Source organism: Pseudonaja textilis, chromosome 8, assembly GCF_049901715.1.
Source record: "Pseudonaja textilis isolate UNSWEBS1 chromosome 8, rPseTex1.2, whole genome shotgun sequence".
Classification (NCBI taxonomy): Eukaryota; Metazoa; Chordata; class Lepidosauria; order Squamata; family Elapidae; genus Pseudonaja; species Pseudonaja textilis.
Genome location: NC_141997.1, coordinates 13,579,383 through 13,598,742, shown reverse-complemented (window position 1 = coordinate 13,598,742; position 19,360 = coordinate 13,579,383). Strand labels below are relative to the sequence as shown.

Sequence of the window (19,360 nt, the reverse complement as noted above, 5' to 3'; positions counted from 1 at the left end):
GTTATTAAATTGTAGAGAAAAAAATTAACATTTACTTATGTCATCTGTAGAAAAGCAATTCAATGACGCAAAAAAGAAAACTTGGGAATAATATAAACTACATTTGTGAGAATAGTAACAAGGTGATTGGTATCAACAAATATTTAGGAAATAGAAATAATCATAGAATGAATACCATCTTTTGAATACTAGTTACAAAGACTCACTTTGGTCTAACAAAGTGGTCAGTGGCCAGTGGTTCTCAACCTTTACTTCACCACAGATCCCATTTAAATACCTCTTGTGGCCATGGACTACCAAGACTAAACTCAATATTTAAATCATAATATTTCTTCAAACCTTTGCGGACCCCCCGTGAGGACACTGTGCCCTCCAGGGGGCCACGGATCACAGGTTCAAAACCACTGCAGTAGGTTAACCTGACCACAAATCTCAGCTATATAGGCTCACAATCATGTTGTAATCCTAGTTATTTAGGAGTAGAGAGCAATGAGCAATTGATTTAAAACACACACACACACACACACACACACACACACAAGCTTTGGTACACTAAACAGTGATGTTTCAGGACAAGGAGGTAAAGTTTTATTTTAGTTAATTATAGCAAAGCATTTTAATTTACAGCATTCAGATATGCTGTACAATTAAAGCATCCAAACATGTATATATTTATAACCTACCATTCTTTTAATAAATCTGCAAATATGAGTATCATTTGATGAATTTTGAAATGGTACACAGGATGTCCTTAACATTCAAAACAATTTTCTGTAAATTCCATAAATAGTGCCACACAAAACAGAGGCACCATACGTACTTAATTTCAACCTCCCCAAAGTTTTTTTTTCTTTTCCTGAGAATTCAGCAGTGTGTCTGTTAAGTACACAGACTTCTATTTTCATAGTCAGAACTGCAAATACTATTTTGTCTAGACATAGAAAATAGACATTGAAAACAGACAATAATGCAGCAAAGGAAACAGTATCTAGTAAGCTGAATCAGTCATGGCTTCATCAGATGAGCTTAATCAAGCAAGAAGGTAAGTTTGAAGAAGAAAGATAAGAAGAATTGTTTGTGATATTTAGTAGAGCAAAGGTTTCCCCAAAGCTGGAGGATATATTTACAATTGTCTATGAAAAGAAGGACAAAAGGGCAAAAGCTTGGAAAAAAGAAAACATCCAACAGCAAAACACCACACACACACAAAAAGGTACTAAGATATACATTTAATGGTGCGGCTTAAAATCATCTCTGCTGAAATGTCATAGAAATGCCCACCCTTTTAATATAAAAATCCAATTAAACCATCCCAGATACATTTATAATTTTTCCATTAAAATAATTATCCTTAAAGAATGCATAAAGAAAAAAAATTAGTCATTCCCTAAAGTGATGTGATTTATTTCCTGGCTGGACTTAGTTAAATAAATATTTTGGAATGCATGATTGGGTTCACACATAGCACTAAGCTGTGAGATGGTTTGCTGTGAGATGGTTTGCTTGGTTTTTAGCTTTGTGTAAACAAAAACTATGTTTGATGTAAGTTGTGATTTATGATTTAGTACACAGTTGGAAACTTTTCCAAAATTTCATTTGAATATAGCCAGGTTTATGCAATGTTAGGTCAATAAATTTACAGGAGGGTTATGTATTTTTCCTTAACCCTGTTATGCCTATTTTAGAACCTATATTATAGTTCTTATAGTTCTATATTACACTTCTCAACAAATAAATAGTAAAATATTATGCAATTATTATTGATAACTGAGGCATTATTATTTGTGTGCATTCAAGGTGACACTTTTGGCCACAAAAAACTTTCTGAGAATTATAACAAAGAGCTTTGGAGCCATAGATGGCTTTGAGATAATAGGTTGTCCACCTTTTTAGCATGATGTATGATGTATTTTACAAAAAATTATTATTTGTGTAATATTTTCAACTATGTTTCACATTCAGCTAAACACAGACAACTACATAAAAAAATCTTGAAAGCATATCTAAAACACTCCTATTTAGATGGACAAAGAACCTTGAACTAAATGCAAAGGTATTTTTATCAGTGGTGGCAGAATCTTGTATTAAGTCCATCCAAAGTGACTTTAATATAAATATGATGCATGATTAGTTCTGGTGATTTCCAAAACAAACTAACAAACCAGGAAAAATGTTCTTTACAGATTTTTTTCTGAAAATAAAAATGGAAGAAGAAATGAGAAAATTCAGGAGAGCTATTAGTTGATTCCCCCCTCCCTATTTTATGAAAATGATCATTTCTTTTTGAATGAGTGCATAATCTAGAATCCTCTTAGGTTTCAAATAAATTTATTTGAAGTGATTTTAATTCTGAATTAAGCTGAAGTGTAAATAATGAAACAATATTATAAAGAAAAAAACTATGATTTTTTTAAAAAAATACTAATTTAAAAAGTTTAAAAATAATGTTCAATCAACTGGGGGTAGACCAAACAATTCTGGCTTGAAATCACTCATGGACCCCAGTACTAGCGTTGCTTCTTTTGTAAGATCTTTGTTCAATTTTTCATCTGGAATCATGATCACTTGCATACCAGCCTTCAGTGATGCCTTCACTCCATTGGGAGCATCTTCAAATACAAGACACTGAAGATTAAGAAACAAAAAAAATCAAATTAAAACAGAGCAAAATATTCTGTTACGATTAATGATATATACTGATCAATAAATGATCATGATTTGCTTTAAACTCAATGCATTGATGGGACACTTGGAGAACAATTTTGTGGAATACCTTCTTTTTAAATATATGCTTGACTTTTATTTTTCTGAATTTAGACTGCTTGAGAACATGCTGGATATTAAAGTCTAAGCCTATGATGCTTTAGTAAAATATCAAGAGTAACAGTGTGAAAGATGTAATTATGTAATTTGTCTGTGAACAATATCATCCATTGGTTTTGAAGATGCAGGCATGTGCTGAAATGAAGTCACCTACCTCACTCAAGAATCACATTCTTTGTATTACTAGTATTAGCTTATCATATTTATGAAATAAGGACATGCAGATTTTTCAAGCTTCTACATTTTTACAACTACATTGGTCACTAGGATGTTCAAATTGTCTACTAATGATCACAATATTAGGAGCAATGTTATCATTCTAGTATGCATCACACTTGAAAACCAGGTCAGCTAAATCTCATCTCTTATTAAATCCTGAATGTTCAAGCATTTTTTCCAGGCCAATCTGTTTTTACTATAGTACAGCTATTAGCTGAGAAAATCTAAGAAAAATTCCATTGACAAAAATCCTAAATGGGAAAACAACTCAAGGAGCGTAGGAAACACTGAAAAATATTATTATAAAAGCCCAGTCCAACACAATTCCATTGAAAAAGCAATACAATAAATCAAAGAAGAAGCCAATTTGTTGCACAAAGATCTCTATAAATTAGTAGCCCAGACCAAAATGCTGTTGACATAAGTATATTTAGACTTCAGCAAGGCATTCGACAAAGTAGGCTACAATCTACTTCTTTGTAAACCAGAAAAACGTGGGATAGACAGAATCACCACCAGATGGATTGATAACTGGCTGACAAATTGTACTTAATGAGTAGTCCCTAATGGTACTACATCTACATGGAGAGAAGTAAGCAGTGAGGTACCACAAGGTTCTGTCTTAGGCCCAGTACTCTTCAATATCTCCATAAATGACCTAGATTAGGGAATGGAAGGGGATCTTATCAAATTTGCAGATGACACTAAGGTGGCAGGAATAGCCAATACCCCAGAAGGAAAGCTCAGGATCAAAAAAAGATCTTGACAGACTTGAACAATGGGTCCTATCCAATAACATGAATTAATTAAATTAATGTGGAGAAAAGCAAGGTTTTAGACTTAGGCAGGAAAAACCAAAGGTACAAATACATATTAGGTGAAATTTGGCTCCAAAACAGTAGCTGTGAGACCTTGGGAGTCCTAGTGGACGATCACTTAAACATGAGCCAGCAGTGTGCAGCAGCTGCCAAAAATGCTAATACAATTGTTAGTTGTATAAACAAAGGCATAGAAGCAACATCATGTGAAGTGCTGCTTTATAAATATTAAGACCACCTCTGGAATATTGCATTCAGTTTTGGTTACCCCATTAGAAAAAAAGATGGTGAGACCTTAGAAAAAGTGCAAAGACAAATATGGAAACAAAAACATATGAAGTATGTTTGAAGGATTTGGGTTTGGCTAGTCTAGAGAAAAGAAGGGCTGGGGTGAAATGATAGCACTATTCCGGTAGAGGTTACCACAAAGAAGAGGGGGTCAACTTATTTTTCAAAGCACCAGAGGGCAGGACAAGAAACAATGGATGGAAACTAATCAAGGAGAGATGCAACCTGGAACTAAGGAGAAACTTTCTAACAGTGAGCAATATGCAGGAAATGGGTATGGCCAGTCTAGAGAAAAGAAAGCTGTGACATAATAGCAGTATTCCAGTATTTGAGGGGCTGTCACAAATAAGAGGGAGACAACTTATTTTTCAAAGCACGAGAAGGCAAGACAAGAAACAATGGATGGAAACTAATCAAAGAGAATTAAGGAGAAACTTCCTAACAGTGAGAACAATTAGCCAGACCACTGCTTTCTGAAAAATTAAATTTTAACTTATGTGGCATTAAAGGAGGGGGAAATCTAACATGATCAAAAGCAGAACTTTCTATGCCACTGTTAATAGTTATTAGTAAAACATGATAAATCATGTACATATAACAGTTTGAAGCCTCATGCAAAATTAAATAGTATATTTTTGCCATCAATGGAAAATTACTTATGCTATTCCAATAAGGGTTGTCATTAAAAGCCAAGTACAATTGCTGAACTACATCTGTACTTTTATTTATATACTGCCAATGTGACATATTTTGAAACAAATATTTTAGTTAAGCCATACTTTTCTTATACTGAGCAACACATTATTAAACAATAAATAGATGTCTGCATTTTTAAATTAATTGAATTCATTTTGTTCATAAAATATTTGCATTGTCTTTATTCTCTTCCAGTTGTTATATGAATATTTTTATACTTCTATTTTCTGCAATCTCCTAGTTTCCAGTACTTATATAATAAAAAATAACAGAATCAAATAGTGTTGTCACATTTATAAAATGAAAATATGAGGCAATTACACTGAAAGTCAGAGCTTATACATACATACAAATGTTAAATGCAAAATATGTATTTTATGTATTGTATGATTTGATCAATGTGCACCAATTCTACCTATTAACTACTGAAAATTATTAAAGCATTATCATATCTCATTATTGTTATTGTTAAAGATTAAGAATACAAAATAAGTTTTGAGCTGCTGCCAAATTTTAGAAAAACTTTCTTTGCTGTTGATTTTGTGAACAGCTTAGTTATTTTGAAATATAAATCCACATTTTTAATTTTCTGTTGCATATAGAAAATAAAGAATGACCAGAAAATTTTGCCTTTATATGTCTTTGCACTGTAGAAAGTGCAAGTCTGCTCAAAAATGTTTATTTAAACCACACCATGCAAATAATTGTGCAATGACTTCCATGATATCCTTTTACTTATTGCTTAAAAGGCAAATGCAATACGCATAATTAAAATGCTTAATAACACATTTAAAATGGGAAACAATTAAAACAATCAATTTAGATAAGAAGTAAGGAAAAGATCCATAATTATAGTGGTTTTATATTATAAAAAATAAATGTATCAGTAAGTGTTGGCTGACACCTATTGTCAATATTCTAGTAGTGTCTGAGTCAAATAATTAATGTGTTGCAGGGGTTATTACCAAAATGAAATGAAATTCAACTTTGGTGTGGCGACCAATGGCTCTTTTGCCTTACTGATTAATGTAACAAATCCAAACTATGACTTTTGCAGCAGTTTTTGGTAAAACAAGTGGGACAGATACTTTGTCTCTCAAAAAGGCCAATGTATTCATAAATATTTTATATGTGCCTTCTAGATTTCTCTTTACGTCCATAAGAATCAATATTCCACATGGATATTTTCTTTTTGAAAGTTTAATGCCTCTGTCATACACTACTGTTGATATCAACAGCCAACTTAAAATATCTAAATGCTGCAGCTCTCCCTGTAGATGGCCTTACAATAATTTAGAACAGTGTTCTAAATTAGACCTTGGATGGGAGATTATCAGGAAACACATGATCATTGGTTAGATCTGGAAGTGAAAAAAAAAATTCCCAGTAGGAACAAATTAATTCTAAGTTGTCACCAAGAGAATGATATGGGGATTCTCTGATCACCAAGAAACCAGCTTGGTTCTAGGAAATCTATATTTTAATGAATTCCTCAGAACACACACATCAATATGCAAATACAAGCAAATTCAATACAAAACTTTCATAAGACTACTTTAAATGGTATTCCTTTGGTACTCTAAATTGGCCTTCATAAATTTAACAATTCAGAGACCTCCGCAATTAATATTTCCATTCAATACGACATTAAGTCCGAACTCTGTATCCATATTTCCATCACTGCAATGAATAGTGTTTGCTATCCAAAATTTTCATGAATATTATATCATTTCTAAAACATCTATAATGGCTTGCAAATGAATACAAAAACTACCGGTTAAAAGTTGCAAAGAATCTCTTTGTTCCGTCCCCTGCACATTTATTTTGGAAAACTATTTTTTACATTCAAACTGTAATATTATGAAAATTATATTTTTGTCCTTACCTCCAGTTATGTGTTTTACTTGACAATGAAAATGTCACTTCCTCTTGAGTATATAAAAAGACCAAAATATTTTTGGCTACTGGTGAAATGACATAGCACATGATATTTTTATTTAATTATTGAGCTAGTATCAATAATACAAAAGGAAAGCATACATAAATTACAATAAAGCAGTTAATTAAGAGTGGATAAAAAGAAATATACAGGTCTTATTATATCAAGAAGCATTTTTTGTGGTTATTAAACTAAAACAGAAAATAGCGACATGGACATGTGTCCTCCGGAAGCACTACAGTACATCAATCACTAATAACAGTCAGATATTAGAAAAATTATTTTCCAGCACATTTGAAATGCCCCATATGGTATACTCAATGAGTACTAACAGTCAGATATAGAAAAAATATTTTCCAGCACATTTGAAATGCCCCATATTGTATACTCAATTAGTACTAGAATGGATCTTATATCTGAACAAATAAAGCAAATAAGACATACAGAAGCCATGGTAATGTTTTCAAAACTTAGGATCTTTGTTATACTTGATATACTAATAATTAAATAATAATGTAATATGCAGTTGTTATCTACAACTCCTAAACTGTAGTAGTAGGTATTCCATGTGACAACTAAATCTCCATGAATCCCATTAAAGCTTCTTCCTTTCCATAAATTAATATCAAGCAATATTATATTAGATAAGTAAAGGTGTTTGTTCCCCTTCATTTATGGAATACACATCTGTACAAAAGTCTCCATACGTTACAGTCTGCACTTATAGAGAAAACAATTAATGGTGCTTAAGGAGGCAATGCGGCATCTTACAATGTCCATCAAATTCCCTGTGTATAATTGACTTTTTAAGGATTATTTAAATTAAAACAATAGACATCTTATACCAATAGACATCATATTGATTTTATTTGCAAGATTGATTTCAGGCTATATTACATGTCTATGAGAAACATACAGAACAACCTGTAGGACTAATTGCTTTCTAATACATAATTATCTTGTGATGGGCCGTGTCTGTAAGAAAACTGTTCATTGGGTTGTAAACTAATTATCTGGAGTTTGCAACTCTGATCTGGTAGCTGATATCAAACAGCTACCAGCCACTACTTTTTATCAAAATTCTAAAAGATTCAAGATTCTAAATGTGGCTTCATCAAAACATGACACTTGGGTTTAAGAGAAGGCTACAAACTATTTAGGTTCCTACACCATTACTTCTTTGGATATAGAATAATCTGCTAGTAGTTCTAAATTTCTCCTAACCTTACTTTACTATCACAATACAAATCTCATTGTATTGACAATTGCAAAAGGTTCTTAAAAAAATAACATGCCAAGGAAGTTGTGCAGGGCTAGAATAATCCTGCTATACAGCCTACCATAACAATTATGCCTATTTACCGAAAATAAGTGTCTTTATTTAGCACAAAGGTGGGGAACGATGGGCCTTTTATGTGGACTTCAACTCCAAAAATTCTGGGAGTTAAAGTCCACAAGTGATAAAGGGGCCGTCATTCCCCACCTCTTCTTGTTCAGAGTTTTTGCAGCATAAATTCAGTGGCAGAAAAGTAAACACAGATGGCTGATGCTTCATTTAACGTCTTTATAAACATATTAAATGAATTTTACAATATCAGTTGTAGATTTCTCCAACATGGAGCAAAGTCAAACAGAAGTAAACATGTTGCAACCAACTCAATTTCACCAGAAGAGCAAGAAAAAGAGAGAGAGCTTCTAGTTTCACTTTCCAGGTCAGATCCCATTGGCTGGTCTGTTACCATGCCTACTCACTGACTCTATATCTCTGCCAGTAAATGAATACTCTGAAACTTATCATATAAAAATCAGTATTTTTTAACACAAATTATTAATACTGTCCAGATTTATGAGACAAAAACTATACATATTTTGTCTCTTTAGTCCATTGTTCAATCCACTTTATACACCATTGTGCTAGATATTAATTAGAATTAATAACATGGTTTGATAACTATGAGGTTATTAAATAATTTGAGAATGAGATTACTGAGGAAGTAAAAATGGTTTACTTAGATTTTTTTTATATTGAAGCTGCATTAATAGCCCAGATATATTGAGTATGCATATTGATATTTTATTAGGCTTTTAATAGGAATACAACCGTCTAATGACCTCTATAATTTAAAGATATTTTGCAATTATTGCATTAAAGCCAGGGTGAAAAGAAAATTCTTCTGCTGATTCAGGTCTGATTCAGATTCATAAATTCAATCTATGCTGCTGTAAAACATTTCTTTTAACAGCAGGCTGAAATTGTTGAAATGGATCCAATAAAATGTTTACATTTGAATGGCCATTGAAGGCCATTTTTACATTAGATTTTTTTAATAATTCAGAATAATAAACAGGCAAACATAAATATTCTATTACAGGTATTATTAGGTCCTGATGACATTACTGTTTTTAATCTGCCCAAAAACAAAATCAATTTTGTTACAGTTTTATCATGAAAATAATTCCTTATGAATGTTAACAGCACACAAGGAATTAAATTAGCATTAAACAAGTTAAGTAAGAATCCAACATAGTGTCTTGCACTGATACACTGTCATGCAGTTCATGGATTTTTTTAAATGAACAAATTGTACATGGCCAACCCCCCAACCAATCAGAACACAGCCAAACCCCCTACCAATGAGAACACACACACCCCCAATCAGAACACAGCCAATCCCCCACCCAATCAAGTCACACCCCCATGAGCAGTTAAAAGGAAGAAGCAGCTGCAAGCTCACATCACTCTGAGAAGCACAGAGCTGAAGTCACAAGCCTGAAGATGATGAATGAGACTTCATCAAACGCTGCCAGATATTGCACATCTTATGGGAGAAAATCGAATCAAAGATCCATATATATATATATGGATCTTTGGTTGTTCGGGCTTTCTCCGCAAGATTCAAGTATCTAGGCAACGTTTTGATGAAGTCTCATTCATCATCTTCAGGCTTCTGTCTCCTCGGCTCTGTGCTTCTCAGAGTGATGTGAGATTGCAGCTGCTTCTTCCTTTAACTGCTAGTGGGGTGGGACTTGATTGGGTGGGGGCTATGTTCTGATTGGGTGGGGTGTGTTCTCCTGGTAGGGTTTGGCTGTGTTCTGATTGGTTGGGGGTTTAACCGTGTTCTGATTGGTTGGAGGCGTGTTCTGTTCAGGTGGGGGCTTGGTTGTGCTCAGGTTAGTCTTAGTTGCTGGGGGATTTGAGTTGGTGAGCTGTGATCTTGTTGTTTGGCTTCGAGTTCGTGGTCGTGCTGTATCTTCATAGTGGGTGTCGGTTTGCTTATGTATGGCTCGGAGGGGTTTGAAGTGGGAGAAAACCCAACAACCAAAGATCCACATACAAATACCCGCGAGAACCTCAGAAAACAAATACACACACACACACACACACACACACACACTTACATATACACATATATACATACACACACATGTATACACACATACATATACATATACACACACACACACATACATGTCCCTTCAAGATATATATATCTACTTTTAGTCCAAATAATGTGTTTGTGTTCTACATAATGTTTAGAGGGATCTGGGAGAAAAGTGAGGAATTTCGAGCAAATTGCAGAGTATTACCGAGAAATGGTAGAATATTACAAAGAATATTGTTCTAAACTTGTTGGAACAAGTACATGCTGCCAAACCAAAGTACAGATTTGTATAAAATTTAGCATAATCGATTCCCTCACAAACGAAGAATATGAAGGTTTCTTTCCATTCTAGTTAAATATTTGCTAACTAGTTAAATACAAACAAGTATTTTTGGCCTTCATGTATAGTTATGGTAATGCAGATCATAAAATATATTAATATAACTTAATCAATTTACTAGGTTCTATCTTTTTCTAATGATCTTGTTTATTTTGTCATAGTTGCTATCAGGATCCCTTCCATGTCATTAAACCTTCATCTCTCTTCTCTCTGAAGTTTTCCAGAATAATAAGTCTAAACTGAGAACCAGCTTTTAAATGACATTACAGGCCAACTTATCAACTAGAAATAGATAGGATAGATAGTAGATTGTAGAAGTGCAGTCCTAATTTTGTGGGGAAATGTCTGTTTACTAAACAGTCTTAACTGGAACCTAAAAGATATACTAAAAGATATTCTAAATTTTAATAGAAATTAGAAGAGTTGTTTGATTGAACCAAAGCTAAAAGTGTATGCATCCCTTACAGTATAGAGCCTATGAATCAACCTAAAAAAAACAATATAATCCCAACTTCAAGATAAACAATATTTGTAAAATTCTTTAGGCTATAAGAAAAAAAATCCTGTCAACATTCTTTTATATAGCTTTATATATCACCCAGCTAATTTTTCCTTATAAATGGCAACAGTCACATTAAGACAAAGGCTTTAGAGATCTTGCTGCAATTCAACACTATTTGATAACTTCCAAATTGCAATCCTGAAGCTCATTCACACTTCGTTTAAAACTGAAATTGAAGGAGGAGAATTACTATATAATTTTTTTCAAAATCCCCTTTCTAGTTCTTAGCTGTGAAAAATGTAAAGACTGCAAGGTCTAAACCTTTTATTGCTATTAGCCTAATGAAGATTATAAATACAGATTTTTTGATTCTGAAGATTAGTGAAGAAAATTTCCTACATATTTGGGACTCTAACTCTAGTAGTATGTTGCTTCTTAGTGACTGTGTATTTATCTTTATGTATATTAGTAGGGACCAACTTCTCATTTATTTCTCATATCATAGATGACTCCTCATATTTTATCTCATGGTTGATGAGATATATAGCCAGTCCACAAATAATTAACCACATAATGGAAATAGAAATTATTCAATTATATCCTCTAAGTGTAAAAAGCTTCCTATTTTAACTTTCTATTTTTATCTGATCAGGTGAGTACAATTTCAAATAAAAAAACTGGATCTATAGAATCCATACATATTCTTGAAAGTAAATATTATGCCTCAGGGTGATGATTTGGCATTTATCTATCTTTAAGAAAAAGAAGACTGAAAAGCAAAGAAATTATTTTCGTAACTATTGCTTAGACCAACTGCAAACCATCAGAATTAACTGTTCTATTTCTGCAGAACTATGGCTATATCCTTGCAACAAAACAATGAATAGTATTATATACTTTCTCAATAAACATGACAATGTTTACAAAAAATGTAGGCACATGTTTCTGATTCAAAAAAAAATCTGTGAAAGCAAAGTGGTTTTGGCAGTGCCCGTATGGAGTTAGAACTGAGAGAAAGTCAGAAGCACAGAAATAGAAACACTTTAAACAATTAATTTGGTGACAATAATAGCTATTATAGAAGCAACATTTCATTTGGAAGCAAAACCATTGCCGATCTCATAAACATTTTAGAGAGTTAGATAACTGAGTGAGAAGAAAGGAATTAAAAACATTTTAATTTAGAATACATTACAGTGAAGGAATGTGATTCTTTCAGTAGCAGTAGGACTGGGACAATGAAGCTCTGAATAACGACAATATTTACAAACAAAAATAAGTAACCTGATTTATTTAGGATGGCTTTTCAAGGGGATTGTACGCTTAGAAGAAAGCACAAATTCAGTGTTAACACTATGCGTTAAAAATTCTGGTCTACTATTAATTTTATCATTTTTCCAGGTTGTTTATGAGTCATGCAAGCTGTCCTAAAAGGTAACTTGCCTAGTGCAGTTGATCTTATTTTGGAATGAGCACCTGCTGGAGAGAAATGTTCATTGTTTGCAAAACTGATATAGGAGAAAGACCCAGACTGTTCATGTTTTACATGCTCCAGAATCCTTCTTTGAGTTCTTGGTATTACTTATGCTACTTCTTTTATACAGCTGTAGAATTTTTATTGGTAATTTTTTTGTTTTCCTTTTTTATTTATATTCTATTTTTATAAATACATTTTGCATTTAACCATTCTAATGTTATACCTTTACCATGTAGATTTCATGTATTCTTACTCATGTTTATACTTATATCTATTATCTTGTAAGCGATTGACAAATCAAATAAATCAAATAATAAATAAATCCTGAGGACTGTTACACTGACCATCAGGAAGCAAGTATTATGTGAACAGGTTTTTTTCCTTTCATGGATTTGTCAGATGTACAGTAGGGCATCAGGTGATAGTTTACAGGGTTCAAATATTTTATCATGTACCCTGACTCAATATCATAAAAAAATTAAAAATCCCTCTATATACACGAACACAAAGAGGGGAGTGAAGTTCTGTAACAGAGCAAGACACAATGTAACATCCATGCTTATGGGAACTTGGGCTATATATGTACCAATGTGACAAAACCAACATTGTTTCACTCAGTAGTTCCTAAAACTCTCAAGGAGACCATAATACCACATTTCTGCTCAGAACAGCACATTCCTTGACAATTGGTATTTAAAGGCATTCCCACCGCCTTTGATATAGGTGACTAATGACTAATTGTTTGTGTATCCTTTTTTCCAGTTGAAAGCCATTTTAAAGCCATCCAGCTTGCTAATTACCACTGTTAGCAAATTTGACAGTGGAGCACATACCTTTTTGATGTGTTTGAAATTTCCACCATATTTCACTGGGTAATTCCAGAGTCTGTTGTTCCCTGTCAACTTTACTCACAATATATATAATTGTATACATCCTTTTTATGTCTCTCCTCAGTCATCATTTTTCTAAATTAAAAGTTCTAATTTCACCATAGAGAAATGTTTTTTGTGGCAACAGACATGATGCTGAATATGTAAGTCAAGAAGAAAAACCTGTACAGATTTTAGCAAAATAACACCTGGCTAAAATACAGTCATGAGAACTGCAAGAAGAAATTCCAACCCTCATAAAGAATTTATTAAGGTTCAATCTCTGAATAATTTGAAACACCCTCCCCAGTTGCCTTTTATAAAATCCTGTTTTTCTTCCTATTCCTTGACTGTTTCTATTAATTTCATTTTTTTCTTCAGGCTCTCCATAAACTTCCATAAATTTAAAAGGAAATTTTAAAAACAGCATCATTTGATTGGAATGCATCTATACATTTACATAAAAGTTCAACTTTCCTTAAAAGCTTTGATGTTTCTGGATTTACAATGTACAGAGAAAATCAACCACAGCTGAAAAGTATAATAAATGCATGAATATGTTACAAAAGAGTAAGTCCAGAAAACTATTTTAATATCTGTTTAAGAAAGGTCTATAACTTTATTAAAACCAAAGTGAAAATTAACACCTTCCTTAAGCAGAAATTAAAATAGGTCTCTGGACTAATTACATTCTTTTCTTATATATTCATGCATTTATTATAAATTTCCTTTACGGCCACTCAAATCAGTCACTAAGGGGTACAGTGTATATTTCTCTGTGGATCAGGGAGAAATGTTCCCTGAAGATTTTAAAGCAAAAAGCAACAAAAAAAGAAAAACAAACTATATATGGCAGCACAATTTAAGAAATCACTGTGGAAAAAAAAACAGTAAGCAGAGTTTAACATTTTAACTTAGTTTGGATTACTAACAGACTGGACAAATAACTGTGGACTAAAAAAGAAAAGTATGAAAATGAATGTAGCTCTGAAAAAGCTAAATAACCAATTGAATTGATTTAGATCAGATAAGGCAGCTGAAAATAATAAATTATGTTAATTTTTGAAATCCTTCAAAAAGATGTTGCTCAAGAAATAAGAATAAAAAGGGTATCAGGAATAAATCATTCAGAGAGAATGAAAAAATCCGAAGAGAAGGGTTTTTAGGTGTGGCCCAATAAAATACCACGTCACTGGTATGTACCGAATGAAGACTTCTTTTCCAGTTTCTAATATTCTTCTTCTCCATAGTCTCTAGTCAAATCTGTGGTGGTTTTCAAAGGGTAGCATAAAGACAAATGCATCATTTCCTTGCATGAAGCTAAATAAAAAATATATATGCAGAATAATTTATGAAATTATGCAAAATTATCCAAGATGAAAATTTAGTAAGAGGAACAGTATAGACGAATCTACTAAATTAGAATATAATAGTTGTCTACTTAGACAGTAAATAGGAAAAAGGAAAGGAAGTAACCTTGATAGGATATGCAGAAGCCAGGGACTAAAACATTTTTAAGATTAGAATGTCCAGGCAACATTCAGATGCAGCTCAGACAGACATTTCCATGACTCACTGGAGTATAAAAAGGAAGAGGGGAACAGCAGAATCAGACTGCAAGATTGTCATAATAGCCAATCTATAAAGATAGTCCGTTCAAATATTTCCAAAATACACACAAAAGGTGATATATTTTTCCCCTTTGAAAAATTGAAGAGCATTATATACCAAGAAGAAATAGCAGGAACAGCAGCAACAGCAGGAGGAAGAGGTGGTGGTTGTTTTAAAATGTATTAGAATGAGAATCATTGACCAGAATAATTTCAGACAGGTCTAAAATACTTGAATTAAGACTGGACCAGCCTGAGACCAAGGGTGAGCTGTAATCTGTAAAACACATGATCCTAACTGATATCATCTTCTCAAAATTAAGAATTACAAAAGGAAGTATTATTAATACAAATAAGAAAAATTCTATCAATTATTTAATTAATTATTTAATTGTTCTATTAATTAAATTTGATCAATCTTTGTGCTGGCTTCACTTTGGGAATGAAGCCCATGACATTTTACACAAAGGCTAAGTACAGTTATTGCTGTAAAAATGTTGTGCGGCGTTGTTTTTGACATTTCTTAATATATTTTACATTGCTCCATAAACCCAAAATTATATTTGATTGCAGAGTCATAACACAAAGAAATAACCAATTAAAAAGAAAAGGGCATTCAGTAAGTCACAGAAATCCTCTCTTCAGCAATTATAACTTCCAAAATTTTATTTCCCACATGCTTTGATGCAATATTATCACTTCATCTGAAGCTATTATTGAATATGCATATTATATATCATCATATATAGAATATTTGAATTCAAACTACCTAAAAATAATTTTGTAGCACAGAAGTATCTTTGATACTTTCAAGTTATTATTTCCACCAATTAGAAGCTATTACTCTATGTTTTATATTCTAGAAAAGGGACGCTACTGTCCCTTGTTGATATAGTAACCACCATCAAATAATAAAATCACATAAAAGGTACTGTTGCCCTTCCTTTAATTATTTAATGAAATATTGGTTTGTACAATATAGTGTGTGTGTATGTGTGTGGCTTGAAGCTGGTGTTAACTCCAAGTGACTGCCTGGACAAATCCCTGCAGCTTTCTTTTCATGTGGTTTGCTATTGCCTCCTGCCTAACCCAGTGACTTAACCACTGAATCTCATAATTATATATAGACAATCCTACTTATTTTAATGGACATTCAAATGATACTAACTTTGATTAGATTTCAGATTTTAATCTGAAGAACTAGTACAGGTTCTTGTGTGCGTAAAATGTTATCTTTTTATTGTGGCAAATAGTCAACAAATAAAATTGTTTCTTAAAATTATCATATGCGAAAGAAGAAATTGTAGAGGTAATTCCTGGGGTGGAAGCAAAACTACCACTTTAAAATTTTGCTTTAAAATAACATAAATCAATTTTAAAAATACCACCTCAAACCATACATTTTGCTGATTTCTACATTGTAGGTAGAAAATGAGGTCAACTTTAAAAAATGCTTAATGATATCCTTTCCCCACTATTACAGTAGAATAATTCGTTTAATTGTAATCCATTGTGCATTCATTGTAAAGACAGCTAGATGAAAAAAACGCACGATTTTTAAAAAATTCTTTCCCCCCTCCAAATAAGTCAGACAAGACAAAACCAGCACCAATATGACACTTGATGATAACCACTTAACAATCATATTTGTATTTTTTTTAATTTGTTACATTTCTATGCTAAAAATCAAACACACCAGCACTGAAACTTTAATTTTAGATGAAGCACATTCTTATCTGAATGATTAGTTCATGGTTTTCAAGATAAATATAAAGATATTTTATTGTTGCTTGAAAAACCACAATAATTTAATCCTAACTTTATTTTATTTAGATTATTTTTCCATTTAAGCTTTGTTTTCCATTGATTTTAACAGCAGTTCAATATGTATTTAGTGCATATAATTTTGTACCTTTGAGTTAAGTAATATGGCATATAAAATATATGTAGGTACCTTTTTTTGCATTTATACGGGACAATTCTGTTTCTGTCCTAATTGTCTTCTCTTATTGAAACTCCATTTCATGTAAGTATTCAAAAATAGCACACACTAAGCCAGAATATTACATTAAACTTTCATAAACTATTTTCATGGATTTCTTAAAGAACTTTCATATCTTCACTTGCAGCTGGTCTTACATTACAAGATCTTTGTCCTGCTTCTATTCTAGCTTAAATGCATTATCTTGTGCCCATGTGTGTATTTCATGGGACGCTCTTGTATCCATGAAGATGCAAAAAAAGAAGTTAGCTTCATGTACTCCTGCTTTTCTCACTCAACCCCCATCTCTACTTCTCCACTCTCCCAGATGTATTACAGCAATTTAGGGCACTGTAAAAAGTCAACTCCCATGTAGCTAAAGAACCCTCAACTGGATTGAGCAGCCTTTTGTTAATGAAGTGTTAATCTCTGAAGGAATGAGCTGAGGTAGACTCATTGCCTAATTTACATACAATGGTGTAATCTATTTTTTTTAAAAAAAATCTGTATATAGTGTATGGCCTGTGACCAGAAGTACCTCTGTTGGCTTTTAAATCCAAATGGAATTTTTTCTACAACTTAATACAGAATATATGTAATCATGATGACTAAGATTAAATCAATTTATGTTGTCCTAGACCTAGATCAACTGAAATAGCATTTTCTATAATTATACATTCTTATGTTTTTTTCTGCAAAAACGTAAGTTTTTTACACTGCTCAAAAAAGTAAAGGGAACACTTAAACAACACAATATAACTCCAGGTCAATCACACTTCTGTGAAATCAAACTGTCCATTTAGGTAGCAACACTGATTGACAATCAATTTCACATGCTGTTGTGCAAATGGAATAGACAACAGGTGGAAAGCAGAGGCAGTTAGCAAGACATCCTCAATAAAGGAGTGGTTCTGCAGGTGGTGACCACAGACCACTTCTCAGTTCCTATGCTTTCAGGATGATGGTTTGGTCACTTTTGAATGCTGGCGGTGCTTTGACTTTAGTGGTAGCATGAGATGGAGTCTACAACCCACAAGTGGCTCAGGTAGTGTTCTTCCAGGATGGCACATCAATGCGAGCTGTTGCAAGGTTTGCTGTGTCTGTCAGTGTAGTGTCCAGAGCATGGAGATGCTACCAGGAGACAGGCCAGTACATCAGGAGACGCGGGGTAGGCCGTAGGAGGGCATCAGGACTGCTACCTCCGCCTTTGTGCAAGGAGGGACAGGAGGAGCATTGCCAGAGCTCTGCAAAATGACCTCCAGCGGGCCACAAATGTGCATGTGGATGCTCAAACGGTCAGAAACAGACTCCATGAGGGTGGTATGAGGGCCCGACGTCCACAGGTGGGGGTTGTGCTTACAGCCCAATACCGTGCAGGATGTTTGGCATTTGCCAGAGAACACCAAGATTGGCACATTCGCCAATGGTGCCCTGTGCTCTTCACAGATGAAAGCAGATTCACACTGAGCACATGTGATAGATGTGACAGGGTCTGGAGACACTATGGAGAACGTTCTGCTGCCTGCAGCATCCTCCAGCATGACCGTTTTGGCAGTGGGTCAGTAATGGTGTGGGGTGGCATTTCTTTAGGGGGCTGCACAGCCCTCCATTTGCTCGCCAGAGGTAGCCTGACTGCCATTAGGTACCGAGATGAGATCCTCAGACCCCTTGTGAGACCATATGCTGGTGTGGTTGGTCCTGGGTTCCTCCTAATCCACGACAATGCTAGACCTCATGTGGCTGGAGTGTGTCAGCAGTTCTTGCAAGATGAAGGCATTGATGCTATGGACTGGCCCGTCCGTTCCCCAGACCTGAATCCAATTGAGCACATCTGGGACATCATGTCTCGCTCCATCCACCAATGCCACGTTGCACCACATTGTCCAGGAGTTGGGGGATGCTTTAGTCCAGGTGTGGGAGGAGATCCCTTAGGAGACCATCTGCCACCTCATCAGGAGCATGCCCAGGTGTTGTAGGGAGGTCATACAGTCACGTGGAGGCCACACACACTACAGAGCCTCATTTTGACTTGTTTTAAGGACATTACATCAAAGTTGGATCAGCCTGTAGTGTTTTTTTCCACTTTAATTTTGAGTGTAACTCCAAATCCAGACCTCCATGGGTTGCTAAATTTGATTTCCATTGATAATTTTTGTGTGAGTTTGTTGTCAGCACATTCAACTATGTAATGATCAAAGTATTTAATAAGAATATTTCATTCATTCATATCTAGGATGTCTTATTTTTGTGTTCCCTTTATTTTTTTCAGCCATGTATATATCTTTCATGCACCTATAATGTTCTGTTCTGATTCAGGAAACATCTTCTTATTTTTTTATTGTTTGAAACTTGCTGAGCTCTTTGTAGAAATTATTAATAAGATTTATATCAGTAGTGTACATATTAATACTGTAT

The 19,360-nt window shown here is 33.7% G+C and overlaps 1 protein-coding gene across 1 annotated transcript in view; it reads right to left on the bottom strand.

The window, feature by feature from the left end:
- Positions 1-563: 563 nt before the first annotated feature.
- Positions 564-19,360, bottom strand: part of PUDP (pseudouridine 5'-phosphatase) — a 37,383-nt gene continuing 18,586 nt past the window's right edge. Inside the window, exon 4 of the mRNA XM_026707347.2 lies at positions 564-2,625. Within this exon, the coding sequence (XP_026563132.2) occupies positions 2,449-2,625 (177 nt within the window). The 3' untranslated portion in view covers positions 564-2,448. The remainder of the gene's footprint in view (positions 2,626-19,360) is intronic.